This window comes from Phocoena phocoena, chromosome 10 (assembly GCF_963924675.1).
Source record: "Phocoena phocoena chromosome 10, mPhoPho1.1, whole genome shotgun sequence".
In the NCBI taxonomy this organism is placed as follows: Eukaryota; Metazoa; Chordata; class Mammalia; order Artiodactyla; family Phocoenidae; genus Phocoena; species Phocoena phocoena.
Window position 1 is genome coordinate 36,953,384 of NC_089228.1, and position 20,494 is coordinate 36,973,877.

Sequence of the window (20,494 nt, forward strand, 5' to 3'; positions counted from 1 at the left end):
TAGAGAAGGCCTGCGCACAGCAACGAAGACCCAAGCCAGCCAAAAGTAAATAAATAAAATAAATAAAAATTTTAAAATAATAATAAAAAAAATAAAAGGAAAGGGGCAGAGAGGAGAGGGCAGGCCACCTACTTGTGCTCATCATTCAAGATGTGAACTTTAAAGAACCGAGGCTGGACTTCTTCAGGCTTGTTGTCAGCTGGAAGGGCTTCAGGAGCTGGGAGCCACATGTTGAACTCTGCCAGCCAGTTCTGAAGAGTATTAACCTATCAGAAAGTCAAGTCCAAAAAGAGAGTTTTAGGGAACAAGCTCAGAGCTGAGCTCATAAGGCTTTTTAGTGCCCAGTAAGGCATTACTCCAGAGCTCTGCAGAGGGGTGACCAAGTGGTGCCTTCCCAAACACTTACCGGCACAATGGCAAGGACGGTTTTGGCTGGCGTGTGGCGGAAGAGGACATCGATGAAGGAGATCACTTGCAAAGTTTTCCCCAGTCCCATGCTGTGGGCCAGGATACAGCCAAAGCCACTACTGGTCTTAAATCGCTCCAAGGACTCAACCAGGTTATCATACAGGAACCGGATCCCACCAATCTGACAGGGAACAAACACAAACAAATATCTTTGGCTGGCAAAGACCAGGGGTCTAGTTCACTTACTTTGGAAGTAGTCAGAATTAAGTAAATGAGCAGACATTATACCAGAGAGCTGGTGTGGATGGCTGCAGAAGTTTCCCTGAACCCTGACTAGTTTATTGGCTGGTGACGTTCTTCTCGGAGAAAACACAGAAAAGCATTCCCCTGGTACAGTGGCCCATCTGAGGCAAGAATCTTGAGTACCAAATTCCTGACTGGGTCCTTCACTTAGGCTTGGTCTGGCTGACCTTGGCTGCTCACCTCAAGGCAGCCCATTTCACGAGGAGCTATTCTTACTGTTAAGAGTTCTTACGTTGAGTCAACCTCTGCCTTCACAGAGCTTTCACTCACTGGTCCTGGTTCCAGGTTCTGGGTCAACACAAACTACTCTGATCCTTCCTATCAGAAAGTCCCTCAGACTTCTGAGTTCTCACATCTCTTCCAGAGCCACAACTCCCTAATCAAAGCAGTGCTCTCCAGAGAGTATCTCAATCAGTCTTTCAGATCTCACAGAAGGAGGCTCAAGATTATTCAGCCAAAAGATTAGCACCTTCTACATGATAGGGCATCTCTCAGGCTTGTCCCTTCCCATTCATCAGGAATCCTGAAGCATCAACTGCTAGGAGGAAGAATCAGGCCTTTCCAATAGCTGCTCATGGTACCAAACAAGTACTTCACAGGCTGTGATGCGGGTGACGTCCACAGCAAGGAAGCTGAAAGGAGACCAAGAGAAGAGTCCAGATTTGCTGTACCTGATGCGGTTTCACTGCCCGTGCCAACTGCGGGGCCAGGAAGACATTCTCCTCCTCCGGAGGGTGGTTCAAGTTGACAAGGACCCGCCCCAGAGCATCGCGCTGGTTTAAGACGTCATTCACATGGGTGCCGCCTTTCTCCTCTTCCTCATCCTCCTCACTGACAGACTCACTGCTGTCCACAATGTGCAGAGTGTCCTCCTCTCCAGAGCTCAATTCAATCACCTCTAAGACAGCCAACAAAACAAAACAAAAACTCAGGAAGCAGAGATAATTTACTGCTTGTTGTTAAAACAGGAGAGCATGGAAACAAAGTTAGAACTTGTTATCACTTGTAAAAATTTTTATTTCTATTATTTCTCTCTTTTAGCTTCACGTTAAGATAAGGGGAAAACTTATATTTACCAAGGAGACTCAGGGAAATTTGTCACAGTCAGATCCCAGACTGAATGAGGAAGGACTGAACAATCTTCTATTCAAAGGTACAGCCAATCTCTCAGGGCAAACACTGGGTCAGGAGGAAGGAGGGGCACCTCTGGCTCAATCTTACCATCTCGACTGCTTTTTTCATCCTCACTGCCACTGCTACTGTCCAAACAAATCACTTCCTGGGTCAAGACCCGAGGAGGCAGTTGGGGTCCATCGCTTGCTCTTAAGACAATTTCCTCTGGGGAAAAAAAGATGGAAGGGAGCGTCAAAACCACATTTAGCTCAAACATATTTTCCCAAATGATTTGCCATCCTCCTCCTTTGTTGCTCTCTGGGGAACTATCCCCTGAGAAGACAAGTAGAGGGCATCTCAAAAATCCCAGTCTTCTTCCCAAATTCCCTTTTCTCTATTGGCTCTTACTTCCTAGTATTCACCTGACCACTAGAAAATGTCCTAATCCCTTGGCATGTTAACATCCAAAGTTATGGATGAAAATCTAAATAACATCAATTTGAGGAGGTACATTTTTATCCATCTTACTTTTCAAATGAGATCCTTCTGATCATGTGCTTCTAAGAAACTGAATGGATTGAAAAGGTTCCTGAGAGGCCACCATCTTATTCCAGCTCTGTCCTTGACCACAGTGTGCACTGAGGGTCTCTTCTCCCTGCAGCGCGGGGCCTTTCCTGCCACCTCCACTGCTTACCGGGAAGGAACTCCAGGGGAACGGTGGGAATGGGGGCTGCGTAATCCTTCCTCTGCTGTTCCAGGCGTTTTCTTCTTTCCAATTCTTCCTGTTGTGCTGCTTTGGTAACTGGCTCCAACTGATCCTCCCGGAGCAGCTTGCTAAACATTTAAATAAGAGAGAGCACTTGGGTTCACTTGAGATTTGGGCAATGTAATGTCAAGAAAAAGAGGGAAACATCATTGCTGGGCTCAGAGAGCTGAGGTGGGAGAAGCCATATCAGTCCCACTACACCCATGAAATGGGCAAGGTAAAAAAATAAATGGGACTTCAAGGCTCAGGTGGTTCTGGGCTAATATGTTTTTCATATTATTTAACTTCCTGACAGGTGCCCCTGCTGAATCATCTCTGCACATAACAGATCAAGAGTGAAATAGAGTAATATGTAATTCATAAAGCTGGAAAGCAGTATAAAAAACAGAGGTGTTATATGGGAAAGTAGGATTATGGATGATTCTACATCCTTATTTCCCAAACTTAAAGTAAATTTTCAAGTCATCATTATGTTTAAAAAAAAAATGAGGGTAGGAGGAAAAAAATATTTATCTCCTTTCAACAGCAAAAGTGTCATTGGTAGAAGAAAGGACTGTTGGGGATTTGGATAGTTAAGGAAGTTCACATCTGCTGATCTCTTAGCTCAAGGAAGAAGCCCTGCTTTGGACCAGACAGTTGTCTTCCAACTGATGTTGAGTTCTAAGAAAATAAGAACTCAACTTCTTTTATCTCCTCTTATTTTGAGACATAAGGAAAAAATAAAGGAAGAAACCAGAGTCCAACCAGAGCATGCTATGGCTGCTTCCCAGGGCCTCCAAAGAGTGGGACACTCTCCAGGGGTGCTCGAGTGCCATCCACTTCAGCCCTGTATCCTCTGACAGCCCAGACCCAGTGGTCCTGAGCTGCATCTTCACTATTAATTGGGGCACACAACTTAAGCTTTTCTCCTTGGGAAATCGGACTCTCCTGCTCAAACCAGTCCTTTTGCTACTGACAGCCTTCAAATGAAGGTAATACTTCTACTCCCTCTCTTCCCCTCTTACCCAGAGCATAGCTCACCGTATGTTTCTCCTCATGTGGGAGGGCTTCTGAGCTCTCTTCTTTTTGGGGTCCTCGGAGGCAAGGCTCTTGCCTTGGTGGCGCCTAAGCTGCTCTGAAGGCTCAGACTGAGATGAGGTAGTTGAAGTGCACCGCGGTGGCCGCTGCCCATCTTCCCCCAGCTGGGCACACTCGGTGCCACACATGTCTTCCAGGGATGGGTCTGAAGAGACAAAGGGAAAGAGGTGCCAGGGACCAACCTTTACTGGAGGAAGAGTGGGTTTTGATGCCAGACACACCAGGGTTCAAATCTCAACTCAGCAACTTATTAGCTGGTGATCCAATAAAGCAAGTTACATCTCTCTGAACCTCAATGGACTTATCTATAAAATGAGGATAGTAATGTCCACACTGCAGACCTGTTGTGAGGACTAAATAGTGTGCATGCTTAGAACCAGGCCTGGCCCCCAGAGTAGGCTCACAACAAATGATAGCTATCACTCTTGATATAATTTAGCACTATGATCAGAGTGAGGAAGTGTCATGGTCTCAGACTACTCAGAAAGGGACAACTGAGTTCCCAATACAGCTCACACTCATTTGTATGACTCTAAGCAAGTCTCATCTGCCAACAGGGAGACCACTCCTCCCTTCAGTGTATTAAAGGATTCATTCAATTTACCAACCATTTAATGAAGGATTACAACATGGCAAGCACTGTCCTAGATGCTTCAAGGAATATTTCTAAATTCCTTCCCTTTAAGGAGTTTGTTTTCTAGACATAATAAGGCAAGGTGTGCTAAATACAAGAGGGGCAGGGAAACTGACCTAAAGACCTTCAAAGTTTAAGGTACCATTTTTCAGCCAGAGGTAATTAGCTAAACCAAGAATAATTGGGCTATGAAAGGTACTATTTCATGGTATGATCACACAAGGAATTATATGGGAGGTAAAATGTAAGTGAGAACTTAAAAGATGAACAGAATGTCTAATGGTATTATTGCCTTGGGGACAGGGGAAAAAGGAGAAGAAATCCCTGACAGAGAGAATGTCATTTGTGGTGTCAACCACCAGCAAGAACTGGGGTCTATGTGCACATTCCACTCCTCATTTGCTGAGCTGCATTCTGTTCACTGGATGGGCAGGCTTTGACAATCACATAGACCTGTCCCCAAGTCTGCCACAGCCTCCCAGATACAAGCACTACACAACCAAAAGGTCTTTCCCAAAGGTAAGAGGAATTCAGAATAAGAACAGAAATGCTGAAACTGAGGTGCTCTAGTCCATGCCATTTGGCTCTCAGGCAGGAAGGACTCAGGAAGTTTTGTTTTTTGTTGGTATTATTTTTGTTTGTTATTTTGGATTTACCAGTTTTCCACTAGTCTTTTTCTGTTAAAGGATCCTATCTAGGATACTATATTGTGTTTAGCTTTCACGTCTTTTTAGTCTTCCCTAAACTGCAGCAGTTTCTCAGCCTATTCTTGTCTTTCACGACGTTGATTTTTTTTTTTTTTTTTTTTGTCCCTACCAAGGGACTTGTGCAATCTTAGTTCCCTAAGTTTGAACCCAGGCTCCGGCAGTGACAGCGCCAAGTCCAAACCACTGGACCACCAGGGAACTCCCAACCTTGATACTTTTTTGAAGAGTACTGGTCAGGTGTTTTGTAGACTGTCCCCCAGTTTGGGTTTGTCTGATGATTAGATTGGGGTTATGACTTTTAGGAAAGAATACCACAGAGGTGAAGTGCTCTTCTCATCACATCTTATCAGGGTACATGATATCAACATGACTTATTACTGGTGACATTAACCTTGAAGTGGTGTCTGCCAGATTTCTCCACTGTAAAATTACTATGTTTCCCTTTCCATATTTTATTCTTAAGAGGCCAATCACTAAGCCTGGCCCACATTCAGGGGGAAGAGAATTAAGCTCCATTTCCTGGAGGGAGGGGCATCAAAGAATTTCTGGACATATATTAAAACCACATACAAAAAAGCTTGGGGGGGTGTTATTTGAGGCTTTCAGAACACAAATACCCTTAAAAGTTTCATCCACTAATTATAACATTCATCAGTGGATCTTACCTAGAGCAATTATTACTGTGGTGTTGTAATGGTGGTTTTCTATTTCCCTCTTTCCATCTACATTTATTATCTGCAATTTTTCTGTAAGGGAGATTTGTCCCTTCTCCCTCATTTATATATTCAACATTTAAAAAAACATGTCAGGGCTTCCCTGGTGGCGCAGTGGTTGAGAGTCCGCCTGCCGATGCAGGGGACACGGGTTCGTGCCCCGGTCCAGGAGGATCCCACATGCTGCAGAGCGGCTGGGCCCGTGAGCCATGGCCACTAAGCCTGCGCGTCCAGAGCCTGTGCTCTGCAACGGGAGAGGCCACAACAGCGAGAGGCCCGCGTACCGCAAAAACAAAACAAAACAAAACAAAAAACACATGTCAGTATGGACTCAAGAAGAAACATGCAACCCTGTAGACTTCGGTAAAGGGAGGCCAGGGCTGCCACAGACCTCAATGAGTGAACCAGTAAGCTGATGTCCCCAAGCTGAAAAAAAGACTTACCATGGGTCATCATCCTATGCACTCAACCACCAAAAAGTACCAAAGGGCCGTCTCACCAGTCAGTGGCTGAGTCACGGAATCATGAGTGTCCCAGACATTCTGTTACTGCTCACCTTCCATGGCTTGGTGTAGCCCCTCCTGGCCCTATTACCATTCTGGGTTCCCTATGGTCTCTTTCATATTAATGTCAGATTCTAGAACAACATGGAGTTGGAAACTAATGTTTCCCAAGAGATAACAGAGCATAGGGGTTCAGTATAGACACTGAAGCCAGACTGCTGGGGTGTGAACACCAACTCTACTTATTATAACCTTTCTGTTCCTCAATTATAAAAAGGGAATAACAACTGTAGTGTTATTCCTCAGTCTCAGAGGGTTGTGGTGATGATTATATGAGATAGCCTAGATAAAGCGCTAAGACAATGCCTGGCACACAGTAAACATTGTATAAAACAGCTGCTGCTTTTACTATGACTACCACTATTCCAGGTACAAAGAATGGGTTTGGTTTCTTTTCTTCTTTCTTTCCTACAATAACTCTACAAGGTAAGTTTTGCTCCCTTCATTCTAAATATGATAAACTGGGACTTCCCTGGTGGCTCAGTGGTTAAGAATCTGCCTGCCAATACAGGTGACACGGGTTCGAGCCCTGGTCCGGGAAGATCCCACATGCCGTGGAACAACTAAGCCCAAGCACCACAACTACTGAAGCCCGCGTGCCACAACTACTGAAGCCCGTGCGCCTAGAGGTCGTGCTCCGCAACAAGAGAAGCCACCACAATGAGAAGCCCACGTACCACAACGAAGAGTAGCCCTGCTCGCCGCAACTAAAGAAAGCCTGTGTGCAGAAACGAAGACCCAAAGCAGCCAAAAATAAATAAATAAATTTTAAAAATAAATAAATATGATAAACTGAAGCCCTAAAAAGTTAAAAAGACTTGCCCATGGGTATACAGGAAATAAGCAGGAAAACAGGAGCAGATAGTTATGAGAATAAGCTTTGTAGTCAGGCAATCCTGGTGTTAAATCCTGGCTTTGTCACTTACTAGCTCTATGTTCATGGGTTCAACTTCTCTGAGCCATAGTTCCTACATGTGTAAATGAGGATGTAAATAACTCTCTCATGGAAAATATTATTCTTTAAACCCTGGTCTGCCAAACTCCATACTCCCACAACCACATTCAACAGTCTGGCAGCGCACAAAGCTCTGGAGCTTGGTCAGCCATGCCAGGTAGCAGTATTTATTTGTATGGAGAACTCAAACTTCAGTTATATATCCTAACCAAAGATCAGAAATAAGAAAGCAAAGGGAGAAGCAGAAATGACATATGAAAACAGCATTTTGTTGTTACAAAATGAGTGTTTCTTACACGCACACACCCCTCCACATTCTAAACCTTTCCACTTGAGACTGATGCAAACCAGACACTGTTCCCTCTCCCATCCCCTGCTTTTAGTTTAGCCTAACATACATTTGAGCATCTGCTATGTATCAGGCCCTGTGCCAAGGCACAATGGAATGGTCCACGTGGGGAAACGTGTATACGTATACAGTGGAATGCCTAATAGCAATAACACTTGGGGAAAGGACACAATCTAGTCTTGCCTATCACTGGTTATGGGGGCGCTTCCTCGGGAAAGGTGAGACTTGGGTTTAATCTAACAGAAAGGCTAGGCACCAGCTAGAAAAGGAAGGAAAAAAAGAACATTCTAGACAGATAGAGGAGCATAAGCAAAAGGAATACTCTAAACAAGGTGGAATGGTTAGGAAAGTACATGCAGTTCAATATTGGCTGAAATGAACTAAGCAAAATAGCAGCACGAGTGGCCTTCCAATCCAACAACCACTTCCCTGTCTCTTCCCAGGAGCCCCTTGTCCAAGGAAAACTTAGGTACAGACCAGAGGTATAGGCCAAGTTTCTTGGATGCTGGCACAGAAGTAAATCCCTGTTCCAGGGAAGACTAATTCCAAGGCCTTTTATTCCTAGCATTCTATATCCCATTGCCTGGTGTTTGGGTAGGGAGGGGAAGCTAATGTGGCCATTGTAAAAACTGGGTGGAGGGAGATGGTGGGTATGGACCTGTGTGCATGCACACACACACACTCACATGTGAATGCCCAGGTTGATTCACTCCCCTGAAGCAGCACTGGAAGCATCTTCCTTGACTCTTACACGGAGAGACCACTAAAGATTTCAGGTAGATAACCTTTGCTTTTTGAACAGCAAAGGGGAAATGGTCAAGGGAGGCACCAAAGAATGTTCATGACGGGACACTGCAATATCATTAACAGGAGCAAGAGGTTAAAACATCACAATCCCCTCTCCATTACCACTAGGTCCACAGCAGGCATTTTATAAAAAGGCCTCCTAAAGACAGCAGAGTCCAGGGTGGTTAAGTGGCCTTGGCTCATGGACATGTTCCACCTGCTGAGGAGACAAGGTGCCATCGCTCCTGTGTCCAGTCAAACATGAGAAGTAAAACAGAAGCTCCAAAGTAGAACTGCAAGTCTGGCTAGTTGTCTTCCCAAATTCACTACCCTCCTTAAACAGTCCTCTCTCATTTCCATCTGAAGCCCTATAGGAGGAAAGCTCAGCAACTCTTGGTCTTCCTGAAAGACTATCATTCCTTCAGGCCTCCCACTCCTCCAAAGAGCTAATACTTCCATAGCATTGTCATATAGTACTATTGTCACCTTCCTCCTAACTCACAGCCCTGAATTCTTCCCTCTTAATTGGGAGGCCATCAAATTTTTCCTCCCAAAGGAATAGATGGCTAGACAGCAGGCTCAGGGCTGTGTTGGCACACTTCAACTTGGTGTTTTGCTGGGTCCCTTGACCTGGTTAGATAATGACCTTTGATGGTCTCCTGGCCTTAAGGCCTTTTGTTTTGTTTCTATTTCACAAGCAAATTTATTGAGTAACCACTTAGAGGAACACCTGGAGGCAAGGCTACAGAGTAGGCAGACCAGAGTCAGAGTATAGACGGCAGGCCTTGAATGTCGGTCTCAAGGGTTTGAACTTGATCTGTTGGGCAGTGGGAACTTGTTGCCAACTATTGTATTTATTTCTTCTGGTTTCTACCTTGCAGAGTGGGCTGTTCCTGGGAGGAGGAAGAACAAAACCTGATAGTCTTTGAATGTCACAAATTCACTATCAGACATTCCAACTTGTGAGGCTTGGCTGCGAATTTCTGTCTGGCATGGGTTGAATGTAGCCAAGCACAGTAGTAATTTTTAAATGATTAAACAGTATATACAATTCTCATGCACACTGAGTTCAGACACAGGTTTCCCCTTTCCTTTATATACAGGTCTAAATCAGCTCCTTACCACCTAGCGTTCTTTGAGTCCTTAGCTTCTGTGTTCAACAACTACTATTTGCTTGTTAAAGGGGCTTTAGTTTACGGATGTGCTAATATTTAAAATTTGTTGTCATGTAAGTCAGTGTTTTACAAGTGCTTCATTACTGCTTCATAATGCTTACTGTGAAGTTTCTGGTTTCTACATAACATTATAATATACACTACCTCTTAAACTATTCTTAATAATACAACTGCTATTTCCCTAAGTCAAAATATAACTTTTCACTGTGCTCTTTTGTACCTTCTGAATATTGAACCATGTGAATTTACAACCTAACCGAAATAATTAATTTAACTTTCAAAAGATAGCCCACCCCAAAATTCTAGAGTATAATCCACCAAAAGTCACTGAGGAAAAAAGATTAAAGATTCAACAAGGAGGTAGAGACATGTGCTTTGACAAAGGAAAATTAGTGTCTGCATGGTTTAAAAGTCAGTGACTACTACCACCCAAGTTCAGGATCATGGAATCAGACCTGGTGGCATACACCTCTGAACTTTCTCCCTCATGCAAGCCAGCTGTGAGCAGTGATCACCAGTTATATAAACACCAATGAACACTTACATAAGCTTCTCAGGAACAAGTTATGAACACCATCACAACAAATATGATACTCAAATGAGTAGCTTTGAAAAAAAAAAAACTTACATTTCATTCATTAGGGGTATAAGGTACAAACACTTCCAGGGCCCTTTCTCCAGCTATTCCATTTCTTCTTCCTTCTCAATCTCATCTATATAAACAAAGATCAGTGGATTCCAAGTCTTACCATGTACCTCCTGACGTGATGTGGTAGAATATGTGCACGACAACCTATGATGTATGTGTGTCAAAACACTCAACCTGGGCTTCCCTGGTGGCGCAGTGGTTGAGAGTCTGCCTGCCGATGCAGGGGACATGGGTTTGTGCCCCGGTCCAGGAGGATTCCACATGCCGCGGAACGGCTAGGCCCGTGAGCCATGGCCGCTGAGCCTGCGCGTCCGGAGCCTGTGCTCCGCAACGGGACAGGCCACAACAGTAAGAGGCCTGCATACCACAAAAAAACAAAACAAAACAACAAAACTATGTCTATATTTTTATTATGTTTGAGATTTTCCAGAATAAAAAATTTACAGTTTTTTTAACTTTAGAAGTTTTAATGGAAAATAAAATGTAACAGGCACTAACCTCTAAACTATTTAGGTCTCAACTTTTCCACATTTGTTAATATACATTTATTTTATGCTGGTAATCAACAAATACACATCATTTTGTGTTCTACTTTTTTTTTTTAGTTTTGTAGTACACGGGCCTCTCCCTGTTGTGGCCTCTCCCGTTGTGGAGCACACGCTCCGGAAGCACAGGCTCAGCGGCCATGGCTCACGGGCCTAGCCGCTCCACGGCATGTGGGATCTTCCCGGACCGGGGCACGAACCCGTGTTCCCTGCATTGGCAGGCGGACTCTCAACCACTGCGCCACCAGGGAAGCCCTTGTGTTCTACTTTTAATCACTTGTTTTATATATAAATATTTCTTTGATATAGTCCACATGTCATTTTAATGCAAGCTAACAGCATACCACAGAATATTTTGTCATTCCCCTGCAGATGGGCATTTGGGCTGTACTTTATTTTTCATTCACATCTATACTGGCATAAGCACCCTTGTATGAATTATTTTTCCTTTTGATTTACATATCTGTGGTATAATCCACTACAGCTGGGGAAATGAGCAAAGAGTATTAATGTTCAGGGATTGGCAAGCTTTTTCTATAAAGAGTCAGAGAGTAAATACTTTAGATTTTGTGGGCCATAAGGTCTCTGTTGCAACTACTCAACTTTGCTGTTGTAGCTCAAAAGCAACCATACATAAACAAATGAGTGAATGAGTGCAGCTCTGTTCCAGTAAAACTTTATTTACAAAAACAGGCAGAAACAATCCTGAAAACGAACAAAGGTAGAGGACTCACAATTCCTGATTTCAAAACTTGCAACAAAGCTACAGTAATCAAAACAGTGTGATACTGGCATAAATAGAGATATATAGACCAATGCAATAGAATAGAGCCCAGAAATAAACTCTCACATATATGGCCAAAATGATTTTCAACAAAACTGCCAATACCATTCTATAGGAAAAGGGCAGTTACTTTGCCAAATGGTACCAGGAAGCTGGATATCCACATGCAGAAAAATGAAACTGGACCCTTACCATATACAAAAATTAACTAAAAATGGATCAAAGACCTAACTGTAAAGCCTAAAACTACGAAACTCTTAGAAGAAAAACATAGGGGGAAAACTTCATGACATTGGATTTGGCAATGATTTCTTAGATATGACACCAAAGGCATAGGCAATAAAAGAGAAACAAACAAACAAACTGGACTTCATGAAAACTTTAAAATTTTGCACATCAAAAGACACTATGAACAGGGCTTCCCTGGTGGTGCAGTAGTTAAGAATCTGCCTGCCAGGTTCGAGCCCTGGTCCAGGAAGATTCCACATGCCATGGAGCAATTAAGCCCATGTGCCACAACTACCGAGCCTGCACTCTAGAGCCTGCAAGCCACATCTACTGAAGCCCGTGCACCTAGAGCCCATGCTCTGCAACAAAAGAAGCCACCACAATGAGAAGCCTGCGCAACGCAACGAAGAGTAGCCCCCACTCGCCGCAACTAGAGAAAGCCTGTGCAGCATGAAGACCCAACGCAGCCAAAATTAAATAAATTTAAAAAAAAGACACTATGAACAGAGTGAAATGGCAACACATAGAATTTGCAAATTATATATTTATTAAGGGATTAATACCCAGAACACAAAGAGACCTCTTAAAACTCAATAACAAAAGAAAAAGCTGATTAAAAAATGGGCAAAGGATATGAACAGTCATTTCCCCAAAGAAGATATACGAATGGCCAAAAAGCACATGACAAGATGTTCGGCATCACTAATCATTAGTGAAATGTAAATCAAAACTACAATAACATACCATCTCACACCCATTTGGATAGCTACTATTAAAAAAACAAGTGTTAGCAAGGATGTGGAGAAATTAGAACCCTTATGCACTGTTGGTGGGAATGTAAAATGGTACAGCTGCTGTGGAAAACAGTATGGCAATTCCTCAAAAAATTAAACATAGAATTACCGTATGATCTAGCCATTCCACTTCTAGATATACACTCAAAAGAACTGAAAGTAGGGTCTCAAAGAAATATTTATACATTCACCTTCACAGCAGCCCAAGTACCCACAGACAGAGGAAAGGACAAGCAAAATGTGATATATACATACAATGGAATATTATTCCTTACAAAAGGAAGGAAATTCTGACACATGCTACCACATGGATAAATCAGGACATTATGTTAAGTGAAATAAGCCAGTTACAAAAAGACAAATACTATATGACTCCACTTATATGAGGTACTTACAGTAGTTAAAATCATAGAGACAGAATGTAGAATTGTGGTTCTCAAGGGCTGGGGGGAGAAGGGAATGGGGAGCAATTGTTTAATGGGTACAGAGTTTCAGAATGGGATGATGAAAACATTTTGGTGATAGATAGTGGTGATGGTTGCAACAACAATGTGAATGTACTTAATGCCAGAGTATTGTACACTTAAAAATAGCTAAAATGCTAAATTTTATGTTACATGTATTTTACCACACACGCAGAGCTGACTTAGTTATTATGCTAAGTTAAAGTTAGACACAAAAGGCCGCATATTGTATGATTCCATTTACAGAAATGCACAGAACAGGTACATCTATACAGACAGAAAGTAGGACAGTGGTTGCCAAGGGCTGAGGGAGAGGATAATAGGAGTGTCTGCTTACAGGTAACAGGGTTTCTTTTTGGGGTGGTGAGGATGTTCTGATATTAGAAAGTGGAGATGGTTGCACAACCTTGTGAATATACTAAAAACCACTGAATTGTATACTTTAAAGTGGTGAATTATATCTCAAAAAAACACACACACTTTTTTTTTTTAATGTTGGCTTGGTGCTTCTGCTTCCAGCTAAGACGGAATAGCTTGAGGCAAACCAAAGGTGGCACCAAGAACAGCTAGGAATATGTTAGCAAATTTAAACAAACAAACAAACAACAAAACTCTTTTGAAGGCATTGAAGAGATGCTGAGACAACCAGGAGTTGAAGGGACAAGATTCCAGAGGCGGAGAATGCTGCGCAACCATGAAAAAGAATGAAATCTTGCCATTTGTTGCAACATGGATCGACCTGGCGGGTATAAGTGAAATAAGTCAGAGAAAAACAAATACCATATTTCACTTGTATGTGGAATCTAAAAAACGGAAAAAACAAAATGAAACAGAAATAGACTCATAGATACAGAGAACAAACTGGTGGTTGTCAGAGGGGAGACAGAGGAAATAGGCGAAGGGGATTAAGCGGTACAAACTTCCAGCTATAAAATAAATAAGTCATGGGGATGTAATGTACACATAGGGAATACAGTCAATAATGCTGTAACAGGGCTTCCCTGGTGGCGCAGTGGTTGAGAGTCTGCCTGCCGATGCAGGGGACACGGGTTCGTGCCCCGGTCCGGGAAGATTCCACATGCCGCAGAGCGGCTGGGCCCACGAGCCATGGCTGCTGAGCCTGCGCGTCCGGAGCCTGTGCTCCGCAACGGGAGAGGCCACAACAATGAGAGGCCCACGTACCGAAAAAAAAAAAAAATGCTGTAACAATTTTGTATGGTGATGGATGGTAGCTGGTCTCATTGTGGTGAGGGGCACCTGGAACTCTCACGTACTACTGACAGGAGTGTGAAGAGGTACAGCCATGTTGGAAAACATTTTGGCAGTTTCTTATAAAGTTAAACATACACCTACCATATGACCCAGTAATTCACTTATTGATATTTTATCTAAAAGAAATGAAAACAGGGACTTCCCTGGTGGTCCAGCGGTAAAGAATCCACCTTCCAATGCAGGGGACACGGATTCGATCTCTGGTTGGGGAACTAAGATCCCACATGCCGCGGGGCAACTAAGCCCACATGCCACAACTACTGAGCTTGCGTGCCTCAACGAGAGAGCGCTCTGGACCCTGTGCGCCACAACTACAGAGCTCATGTGCCCTGGAGCCCGCACATCACAACTAGAGAGAAGCCTGCATGCCACAACGAGAGAGAAGCCTGTGCTCGGCAACGAAGACCTGATGCAGCCAAAAAAATAAAATAAATAAAAATAAAATAAATGAAAAACATATCTCTAATTTTTTTAAAAAATCAACTTTACAGGAATGTTCAGAGCAGGTAGGTTCATTCATAAGATTAAATGTCCACCAACAGATAAATGTATAAACAAGGGGTAATATATTCATGCAATTGGAATACTACTCAGCAATAAAAAAGAACAAACTATGATCATATGCAACAATACATATGAATCTCACAGACATTATGCTGAGCAAGAGGCCAAAGACAAAAGAATATGTGTTGTATAATTCCATTTATATAAAATGCTAGAACAGGCAAAGCTAACCTATAATGACAGAAATCAGTTCAGTGGTTGCCTGGAAAATTGACTACAAAGAGGCATGAGAGAACTTTCTGGGAAAATGGATATTTTCTGTATCTTGATTAGGGTGATCATAACATGGGTACATACATTTGTCAACAGTCATCGACCTGCACTGGTAAAAAAATGTGAACTTTACTTTATGTAAATTATATAATAAAGTTGATTTTTAAAAATCGTGTGATACTGCTAAGTTATTCTTAAAAAGAAATTCATAGCCTTAAATTAATGTCAAAAAGTAACAGAGAGTGGTCCAGAGGTTAAGACTCCATGCTCCCAATATAGGGGGCACAGGTTCAATCCCTGTTCGGAGAACTAAGATCCCGCATGAGGCAAAGGGCAGCAAAAAAACAAAAGCAAAAAAAAACAGACAGTGGGGCTTCCCTGGTGGCGCAGTGGTTGAGAGTCCGCCTGCCGATGCAGGGGACACGGGTTCATGCTCCAGTCCGGGAAGATCCCACATGCCGCGGAGCGGCTGGGCCCGTGAGCCATGGCCGCTGAGCCTGCGCTTCCGGAGCGTGTGCTCCCCAACAGGAGAGGCCCGCGTACCACAAAAAAAAAAAAAAAAAACAGAGAGTGAAAATCAATGATGTAAATAAATTCTCTTTTCAAAAAATTAGAAAAAGAACAGGAAACTAAACCCAAAGAAAGCAGTAGGAAGAAAACAATAAAAAGCAGAGGAAAACATACTTTAAAGAGCAAAAGCAAAACCATAAGTTGGTTCTTTGAAGCATAGATGCTACATCCTCAGAGAGCCTTACCACCACTGCCACAACCAACACACTGGCTAAAATAGGCCCTTCCTCCCAACCCCTGGGGCTTATTCCCTTTCTTTATTATTTACAGGGTTCTTATCAAGAACCTCTCCTTTTAGACTGTAGCTCCTTGAAGGCAGGGATTCTTTCCATCTCATTCTCCACTATATCCCTCAAGCCTAACAAAAATGCCAGCTGTCTAATAGATGCTCAATAAATATACGTTGAATTTTTCAAAATGAGCTTGTTTCTATTAAAAAAAACTGCCACTAGAGAAAAACACATATGAATAAAAAATCCACTGAAGTATACCAGCTCCTATTCAGTATGTTTATGTTCAATATCTTCAATATATCATCATTTATGAGTGCATATTGATGTTCTCTGTGGACCGAGCTTTCCCTGACTCAATATATGTCATGACAAGCCAATATATTTGCCAATAAGCCTTAAAAAGTTAAAAACTCACACAAACCAAAATGTGACTCACCTTCAAAATAGTCATAGAAGCCAGTTTGAGAGGGAAAAAAATTCTCATCATAGTTTCTCCTTGGGAAGAAATAACTCTTCACAGCATTAATGCTAAAAGTCACTAGAGATTTCTAAATTAAACACATCTTTTAAAGTGAGATGAGAGCAAGGGGAGCGATATCACTCTAACTTATTAAACAACCTAAGACATGAAGAAAAGAAAGGGCCAGGCTTTCCACTTAGCTCTCACAGGGCTGGGGAACAACTGCAAATCATTTGTAAAAGATACCAAGACTGCACAGGGGTTCTCAATCTTGGCCCTGCGGACATTTGGGATTGGGTAATCTTTTGTTGTCGGAGGCTCTCCTGTACATTGTAGGGTGTTCAGCAGCATCCCAGCCCCCCACCCCCACCCCCGCCATCTACTAGATTCTAGTAGCATCTTCCCAGTTGTGACAACCAAAACTGTCTCTATACATTGCCAAAGGTCTCCTTGGGGGCAAAATCAATCCCTGTAGAGAACCATGGCTTATAGCACAATCAAGGCCAAAATACTAAAGAAACAGTCATTTGTAAACACAACTACACCTCTTTTCAGCCCATCTGAAATTCTAGCCCTCTGCTGCAGACAGATTTAATTTTGACTCTGCTCAGCATGATGATGAAGATTTCTGGCCATCTCTGCAACCACAGGCAAGAATTACCAAGTTCTCAGCAAATCAGCCACAAAGTAGGAACTTCTGAGCAAAGGAAAAAAGACAGACTAAGGCTGAAATGTTGAAAGATTCTAGTTTAATTTCTGAATAAGATATAAAGAAATGAGAGAAAATGTAAAGTGAATACTTGGCTTCACTAAAATCTTACAGACAAGGTAATGTCTAGAATAATTTCACAAAATCAAAATTTTAAAAATCCAAATTAAACCCAAAGATGCTGATGAAAACCACACCCCAATCTTTAAAATATGCCTTTCCTATGTCCTCTCACTTTTTCACTCATGAAATAAAAGACTATCAAACAATGTGAAAGATTGCTTAAACTGACTAAAATGAAATTACAGATTTTTTTTACAATAAAGAGCACTGTGAGCAACGTTAAGAAATAAGCTACAGACTAGATGCTGTTAACAATATAAATAGTAAAGGATTAGTATATCCAGAATATGAACACTTACAAATATGAACACTTAAATATGAAAAACATCATCACCACAAATAGCCAAAACTGACATCGTTACTTGAGAAATTTGAGCTGGTTCTTGAAGTGTTTCCCAGCTTTCTCTAATCACTCAACTTTATTATTCCATCAGTCATAAGAAAACATCCACTATCATCCTTAACATCCTATGGTTTTATGCCAAACATGAATACTGAATCACCTACTCAGCTTGATTTCCCCCATTCCTTCTATCCCCCAGAATTCCACAAGCAACCCCACACCTAGCCATCATCACGCATTAAGGAAGAGAAACCTTGCTGCTGCCCAAGGAACAGAAGGTGGAGAAAGAGCCAACTCCTATCCGGAAATGACTGCAGTTCACTGAGAAACAACACACCATCCAAGGCACCTGGTGACTGTGGCACCTGGCAACCTGCAGCCAGCTTCCTGGTGGGGAGAGCCCTTCCTTCTACACTCTGCCAAGGGACTAAAGAGACAACAGGCTGGTCACTGTTTCCTTAAGAGTTCTCCAAGGGTCTCTCAACTCCCTAGTAATGTGTGTTTTTTTTTTTAAAAGAAATGGGCTAGGGGATTTCCCTGGTGGCACAGTGGTTAAGAATCTGCCTGCCAATGCAGGGGACACAGGTTCGATCCCTGGTCTGGGAAGATCCCATATGCTGCGGAGCAACTAAGCCCATGCACCACAATTGCTAAGCCTGTGCTCGAGCCCGTGAGCCACAACTACTAAAGCCTGCACACCTAGAGCCCGTGCTCTGCAACAAGAGAAGCCACCACAATGAGAAGCCCACGCACCACAACAAAGAGTAGCCCTTGCTCGCTGCAACTAGAGAAAGCCTGCGTGCAGCAACAAAGACCCAACACAGCAAAAAATAAAAATAAATAAATAAAAATTTAAAAATAAATAAATAAACAGATCTTTTAAAAAAACTGGGCTAGGCATAAAAAAGAATGAAATTTTGCTATTTGCAACAACATGGATGCACCTGGAAGGTATAATGCTTAGTGAAAGACTAACACTATATATTATCACTTATATGTGGAATCTAAAAAATAAAAGAAACTACTGAATATAACAAAAAAGAAACAAAAACAGATATAGAGAACTAACTAGCGGTTACTAGGAGGGAGAGACAAGAGGGGAGGGGCAAGATAGGGGTAGGGGATTAAGAGGTACAAGCCTCTTAAATAAAATAAATAAGCTACAAGAATATATTGTACAGTACAGGAAATATAGCCAATATTTTATAATAACTATAAATGGAGTATAATCTATAAAATTTTTGAGTCACTGTGTTGTATACCTGAAACTAATATAATACTGCAAATCAACTACATCTCTATTAAAAAAAAGAAATAGGCTAGGGATATGAATGGTAAGACAGAAGCAATGAAATATTTTTTGCTTGTTTCCCAAAGTATGAGTGATCCAAATATGGGAGAAATAAAAATAGATTAAAAACTCAAGCAAATTATTCCTAGAAACTTCAGAATCACTAAAGAGCTAGTGCTTTCACCACCTGCCATTCAGCACTACAGGGAGTAAAGTGGTACCGGATGCTGCAACTGCTTGAGAGGTGTCGGGGTTGGCGCTAGTTCAAGGGCCATGTCAATCTATGCTGGGCTTCCTGCTCTTCTTGAGGGCTCCAACTGGCAGCCTCTCTCAAGTAGGCTAGAATTAACAGGACCTCTGCACCCGCAAAGGGAAGATTTTAAGAGAGGCATGAAGAGAACAAGCCTGCTTGCAGCTTCGGGGGATTGTAGCCCTTCCCTCTGGAGCTCAGGCAAGTAAAGCCCCATACTCTCCCACCTGAAAATGCATTTTAAATGGTGATGGAAGCACAGAATAACATACAAATCTTTGCAAAACATGCAAACTTCACTAGGGCCCCATGTAAGGGTGTCCACAACAAGCAAGAGGAATCTAGGAGGGCACAAATGCTGTCCCTTTTAAGAGGGAATGGGGAAAGAGTAACACCAACAGCTCAAATTCTGCTGCTTTTATTTAAGAGAGGACTTGGGTACACACACTAAGGTGATAATCTTCCAAAATTTGTTACTGTTGTATCTGTTAACCTAAGAGAGTAGAAGACAGTAACACTGGTCCTATGAACAAACAAAAGCATGCTAGTAACCTGTATGGGGGGGGGAATCAACACAACTCAGTTTATTTTTTCTGATGAACGCTTTGAAGCACTGAGGCTACGACCACAAAACACACACACACACACACACACACACACACACACACACACACACACACACACAATTCCCAGAAGGATTCAGTAGTTGAGAAAGGGCTGTACACAAAGACTAGGGTTTCACAAGCAGAGCATCAGATATTCTGGGAAAGCACAGGAGGCAAGAGAGAAGAAAAATACCTCCAGCACAACATTTCCTCCACAAAATGCATTCACATATAACTGATTGTCTGATCCCTTCAGACTCTTACTGAGGATAAGAATTTCTGATTTGAGAGCAGAAAACAAGGTAGGTTGAGGAGCAGATGCCGTGGAGGGCAGGGCTCAATTATCAGTTCCCATACCCCAGAGAGCATCATTTAAAGTCGTGCCTTGGCAAAATAATAAACGATTGCATGTCACTGACCTCCTGAATTGTCTCATTAATTGAAACCTTAAATGTTAACTCTATGAATGCAAAAGGCTGGAGAGTAAATTCTGGTCAGAGAAAGACAGGTAAAGCCCTTTCTGACTGACCACATTAGATATAAAACAAATCTTTTCCTTAGGGCCACAGAAAATGCAAAGAAAATATGCATCTATCTGAGAGCACGCTGCGTCTTTGCTTCTGGGTTAAAAGAGTGGCTGGAACGTAAGTACAACATTTCTAAGCTGGAAGAGCATTCAGCAGTGGCTCTACCAGGACCTTACACCTCACAGGGAAACTTTATAGACCTCTACCATATATGATCACCATCAAGGAGAAAACCTCTCATCTCCTCATGTTCAATCACAAATTCTGTGCCTGATGAAATTACCTAAATATCCCACTCTACTTCTCTCCATACCACTGTAC

At 42.4% G+C, this 20,494-nt stretch overlaps 1 protein-coding gene across 3 annotated transcripts in view; it reads right to left on the minus strand.

The window, feature by feature from the left end:
* RAD54L2 (RAD54 like 2) overlaps window positions 1-20,494 on the minus strand; it is a 48,670-nt gene that overhangs the window by 20,530 nt on the left and 7,646 nt on the right. Inside the window, exons 2-7 of one of the 3 annotated variants that reach the window (XM_065885274.1) lie at window positions 3,611-3,812; window positions 2,519-2,658; window positions 1,933-2,049; window positions 1,383-1,609; window positions 407-589; window positions 133-266 (exon numbers count right to left, since the gene is read on the minus strand). In XM_065885274.1, the coding sequence (XP_065741346.1) occupies window positions 133-266; window positions 407-589; window positions 1,383-1,609; window positions 1,933-2,049; window positions 2,519-2,658; window positions 3,611-3,812 (1,003 nt within the window). Of the gene's footprint in view, window positions 1-132; window positions 267-406; window positions 590-1,382; window positions 1,610-1,932; window positions 2,050-2,518; window positions 2,659-3,610; window positions 3,813-20,494 lie in introns of those variants that run through there. The other 2 variants (XM_065885277.1, XM_065885275.1) reach the window with 2 other exon arrangements.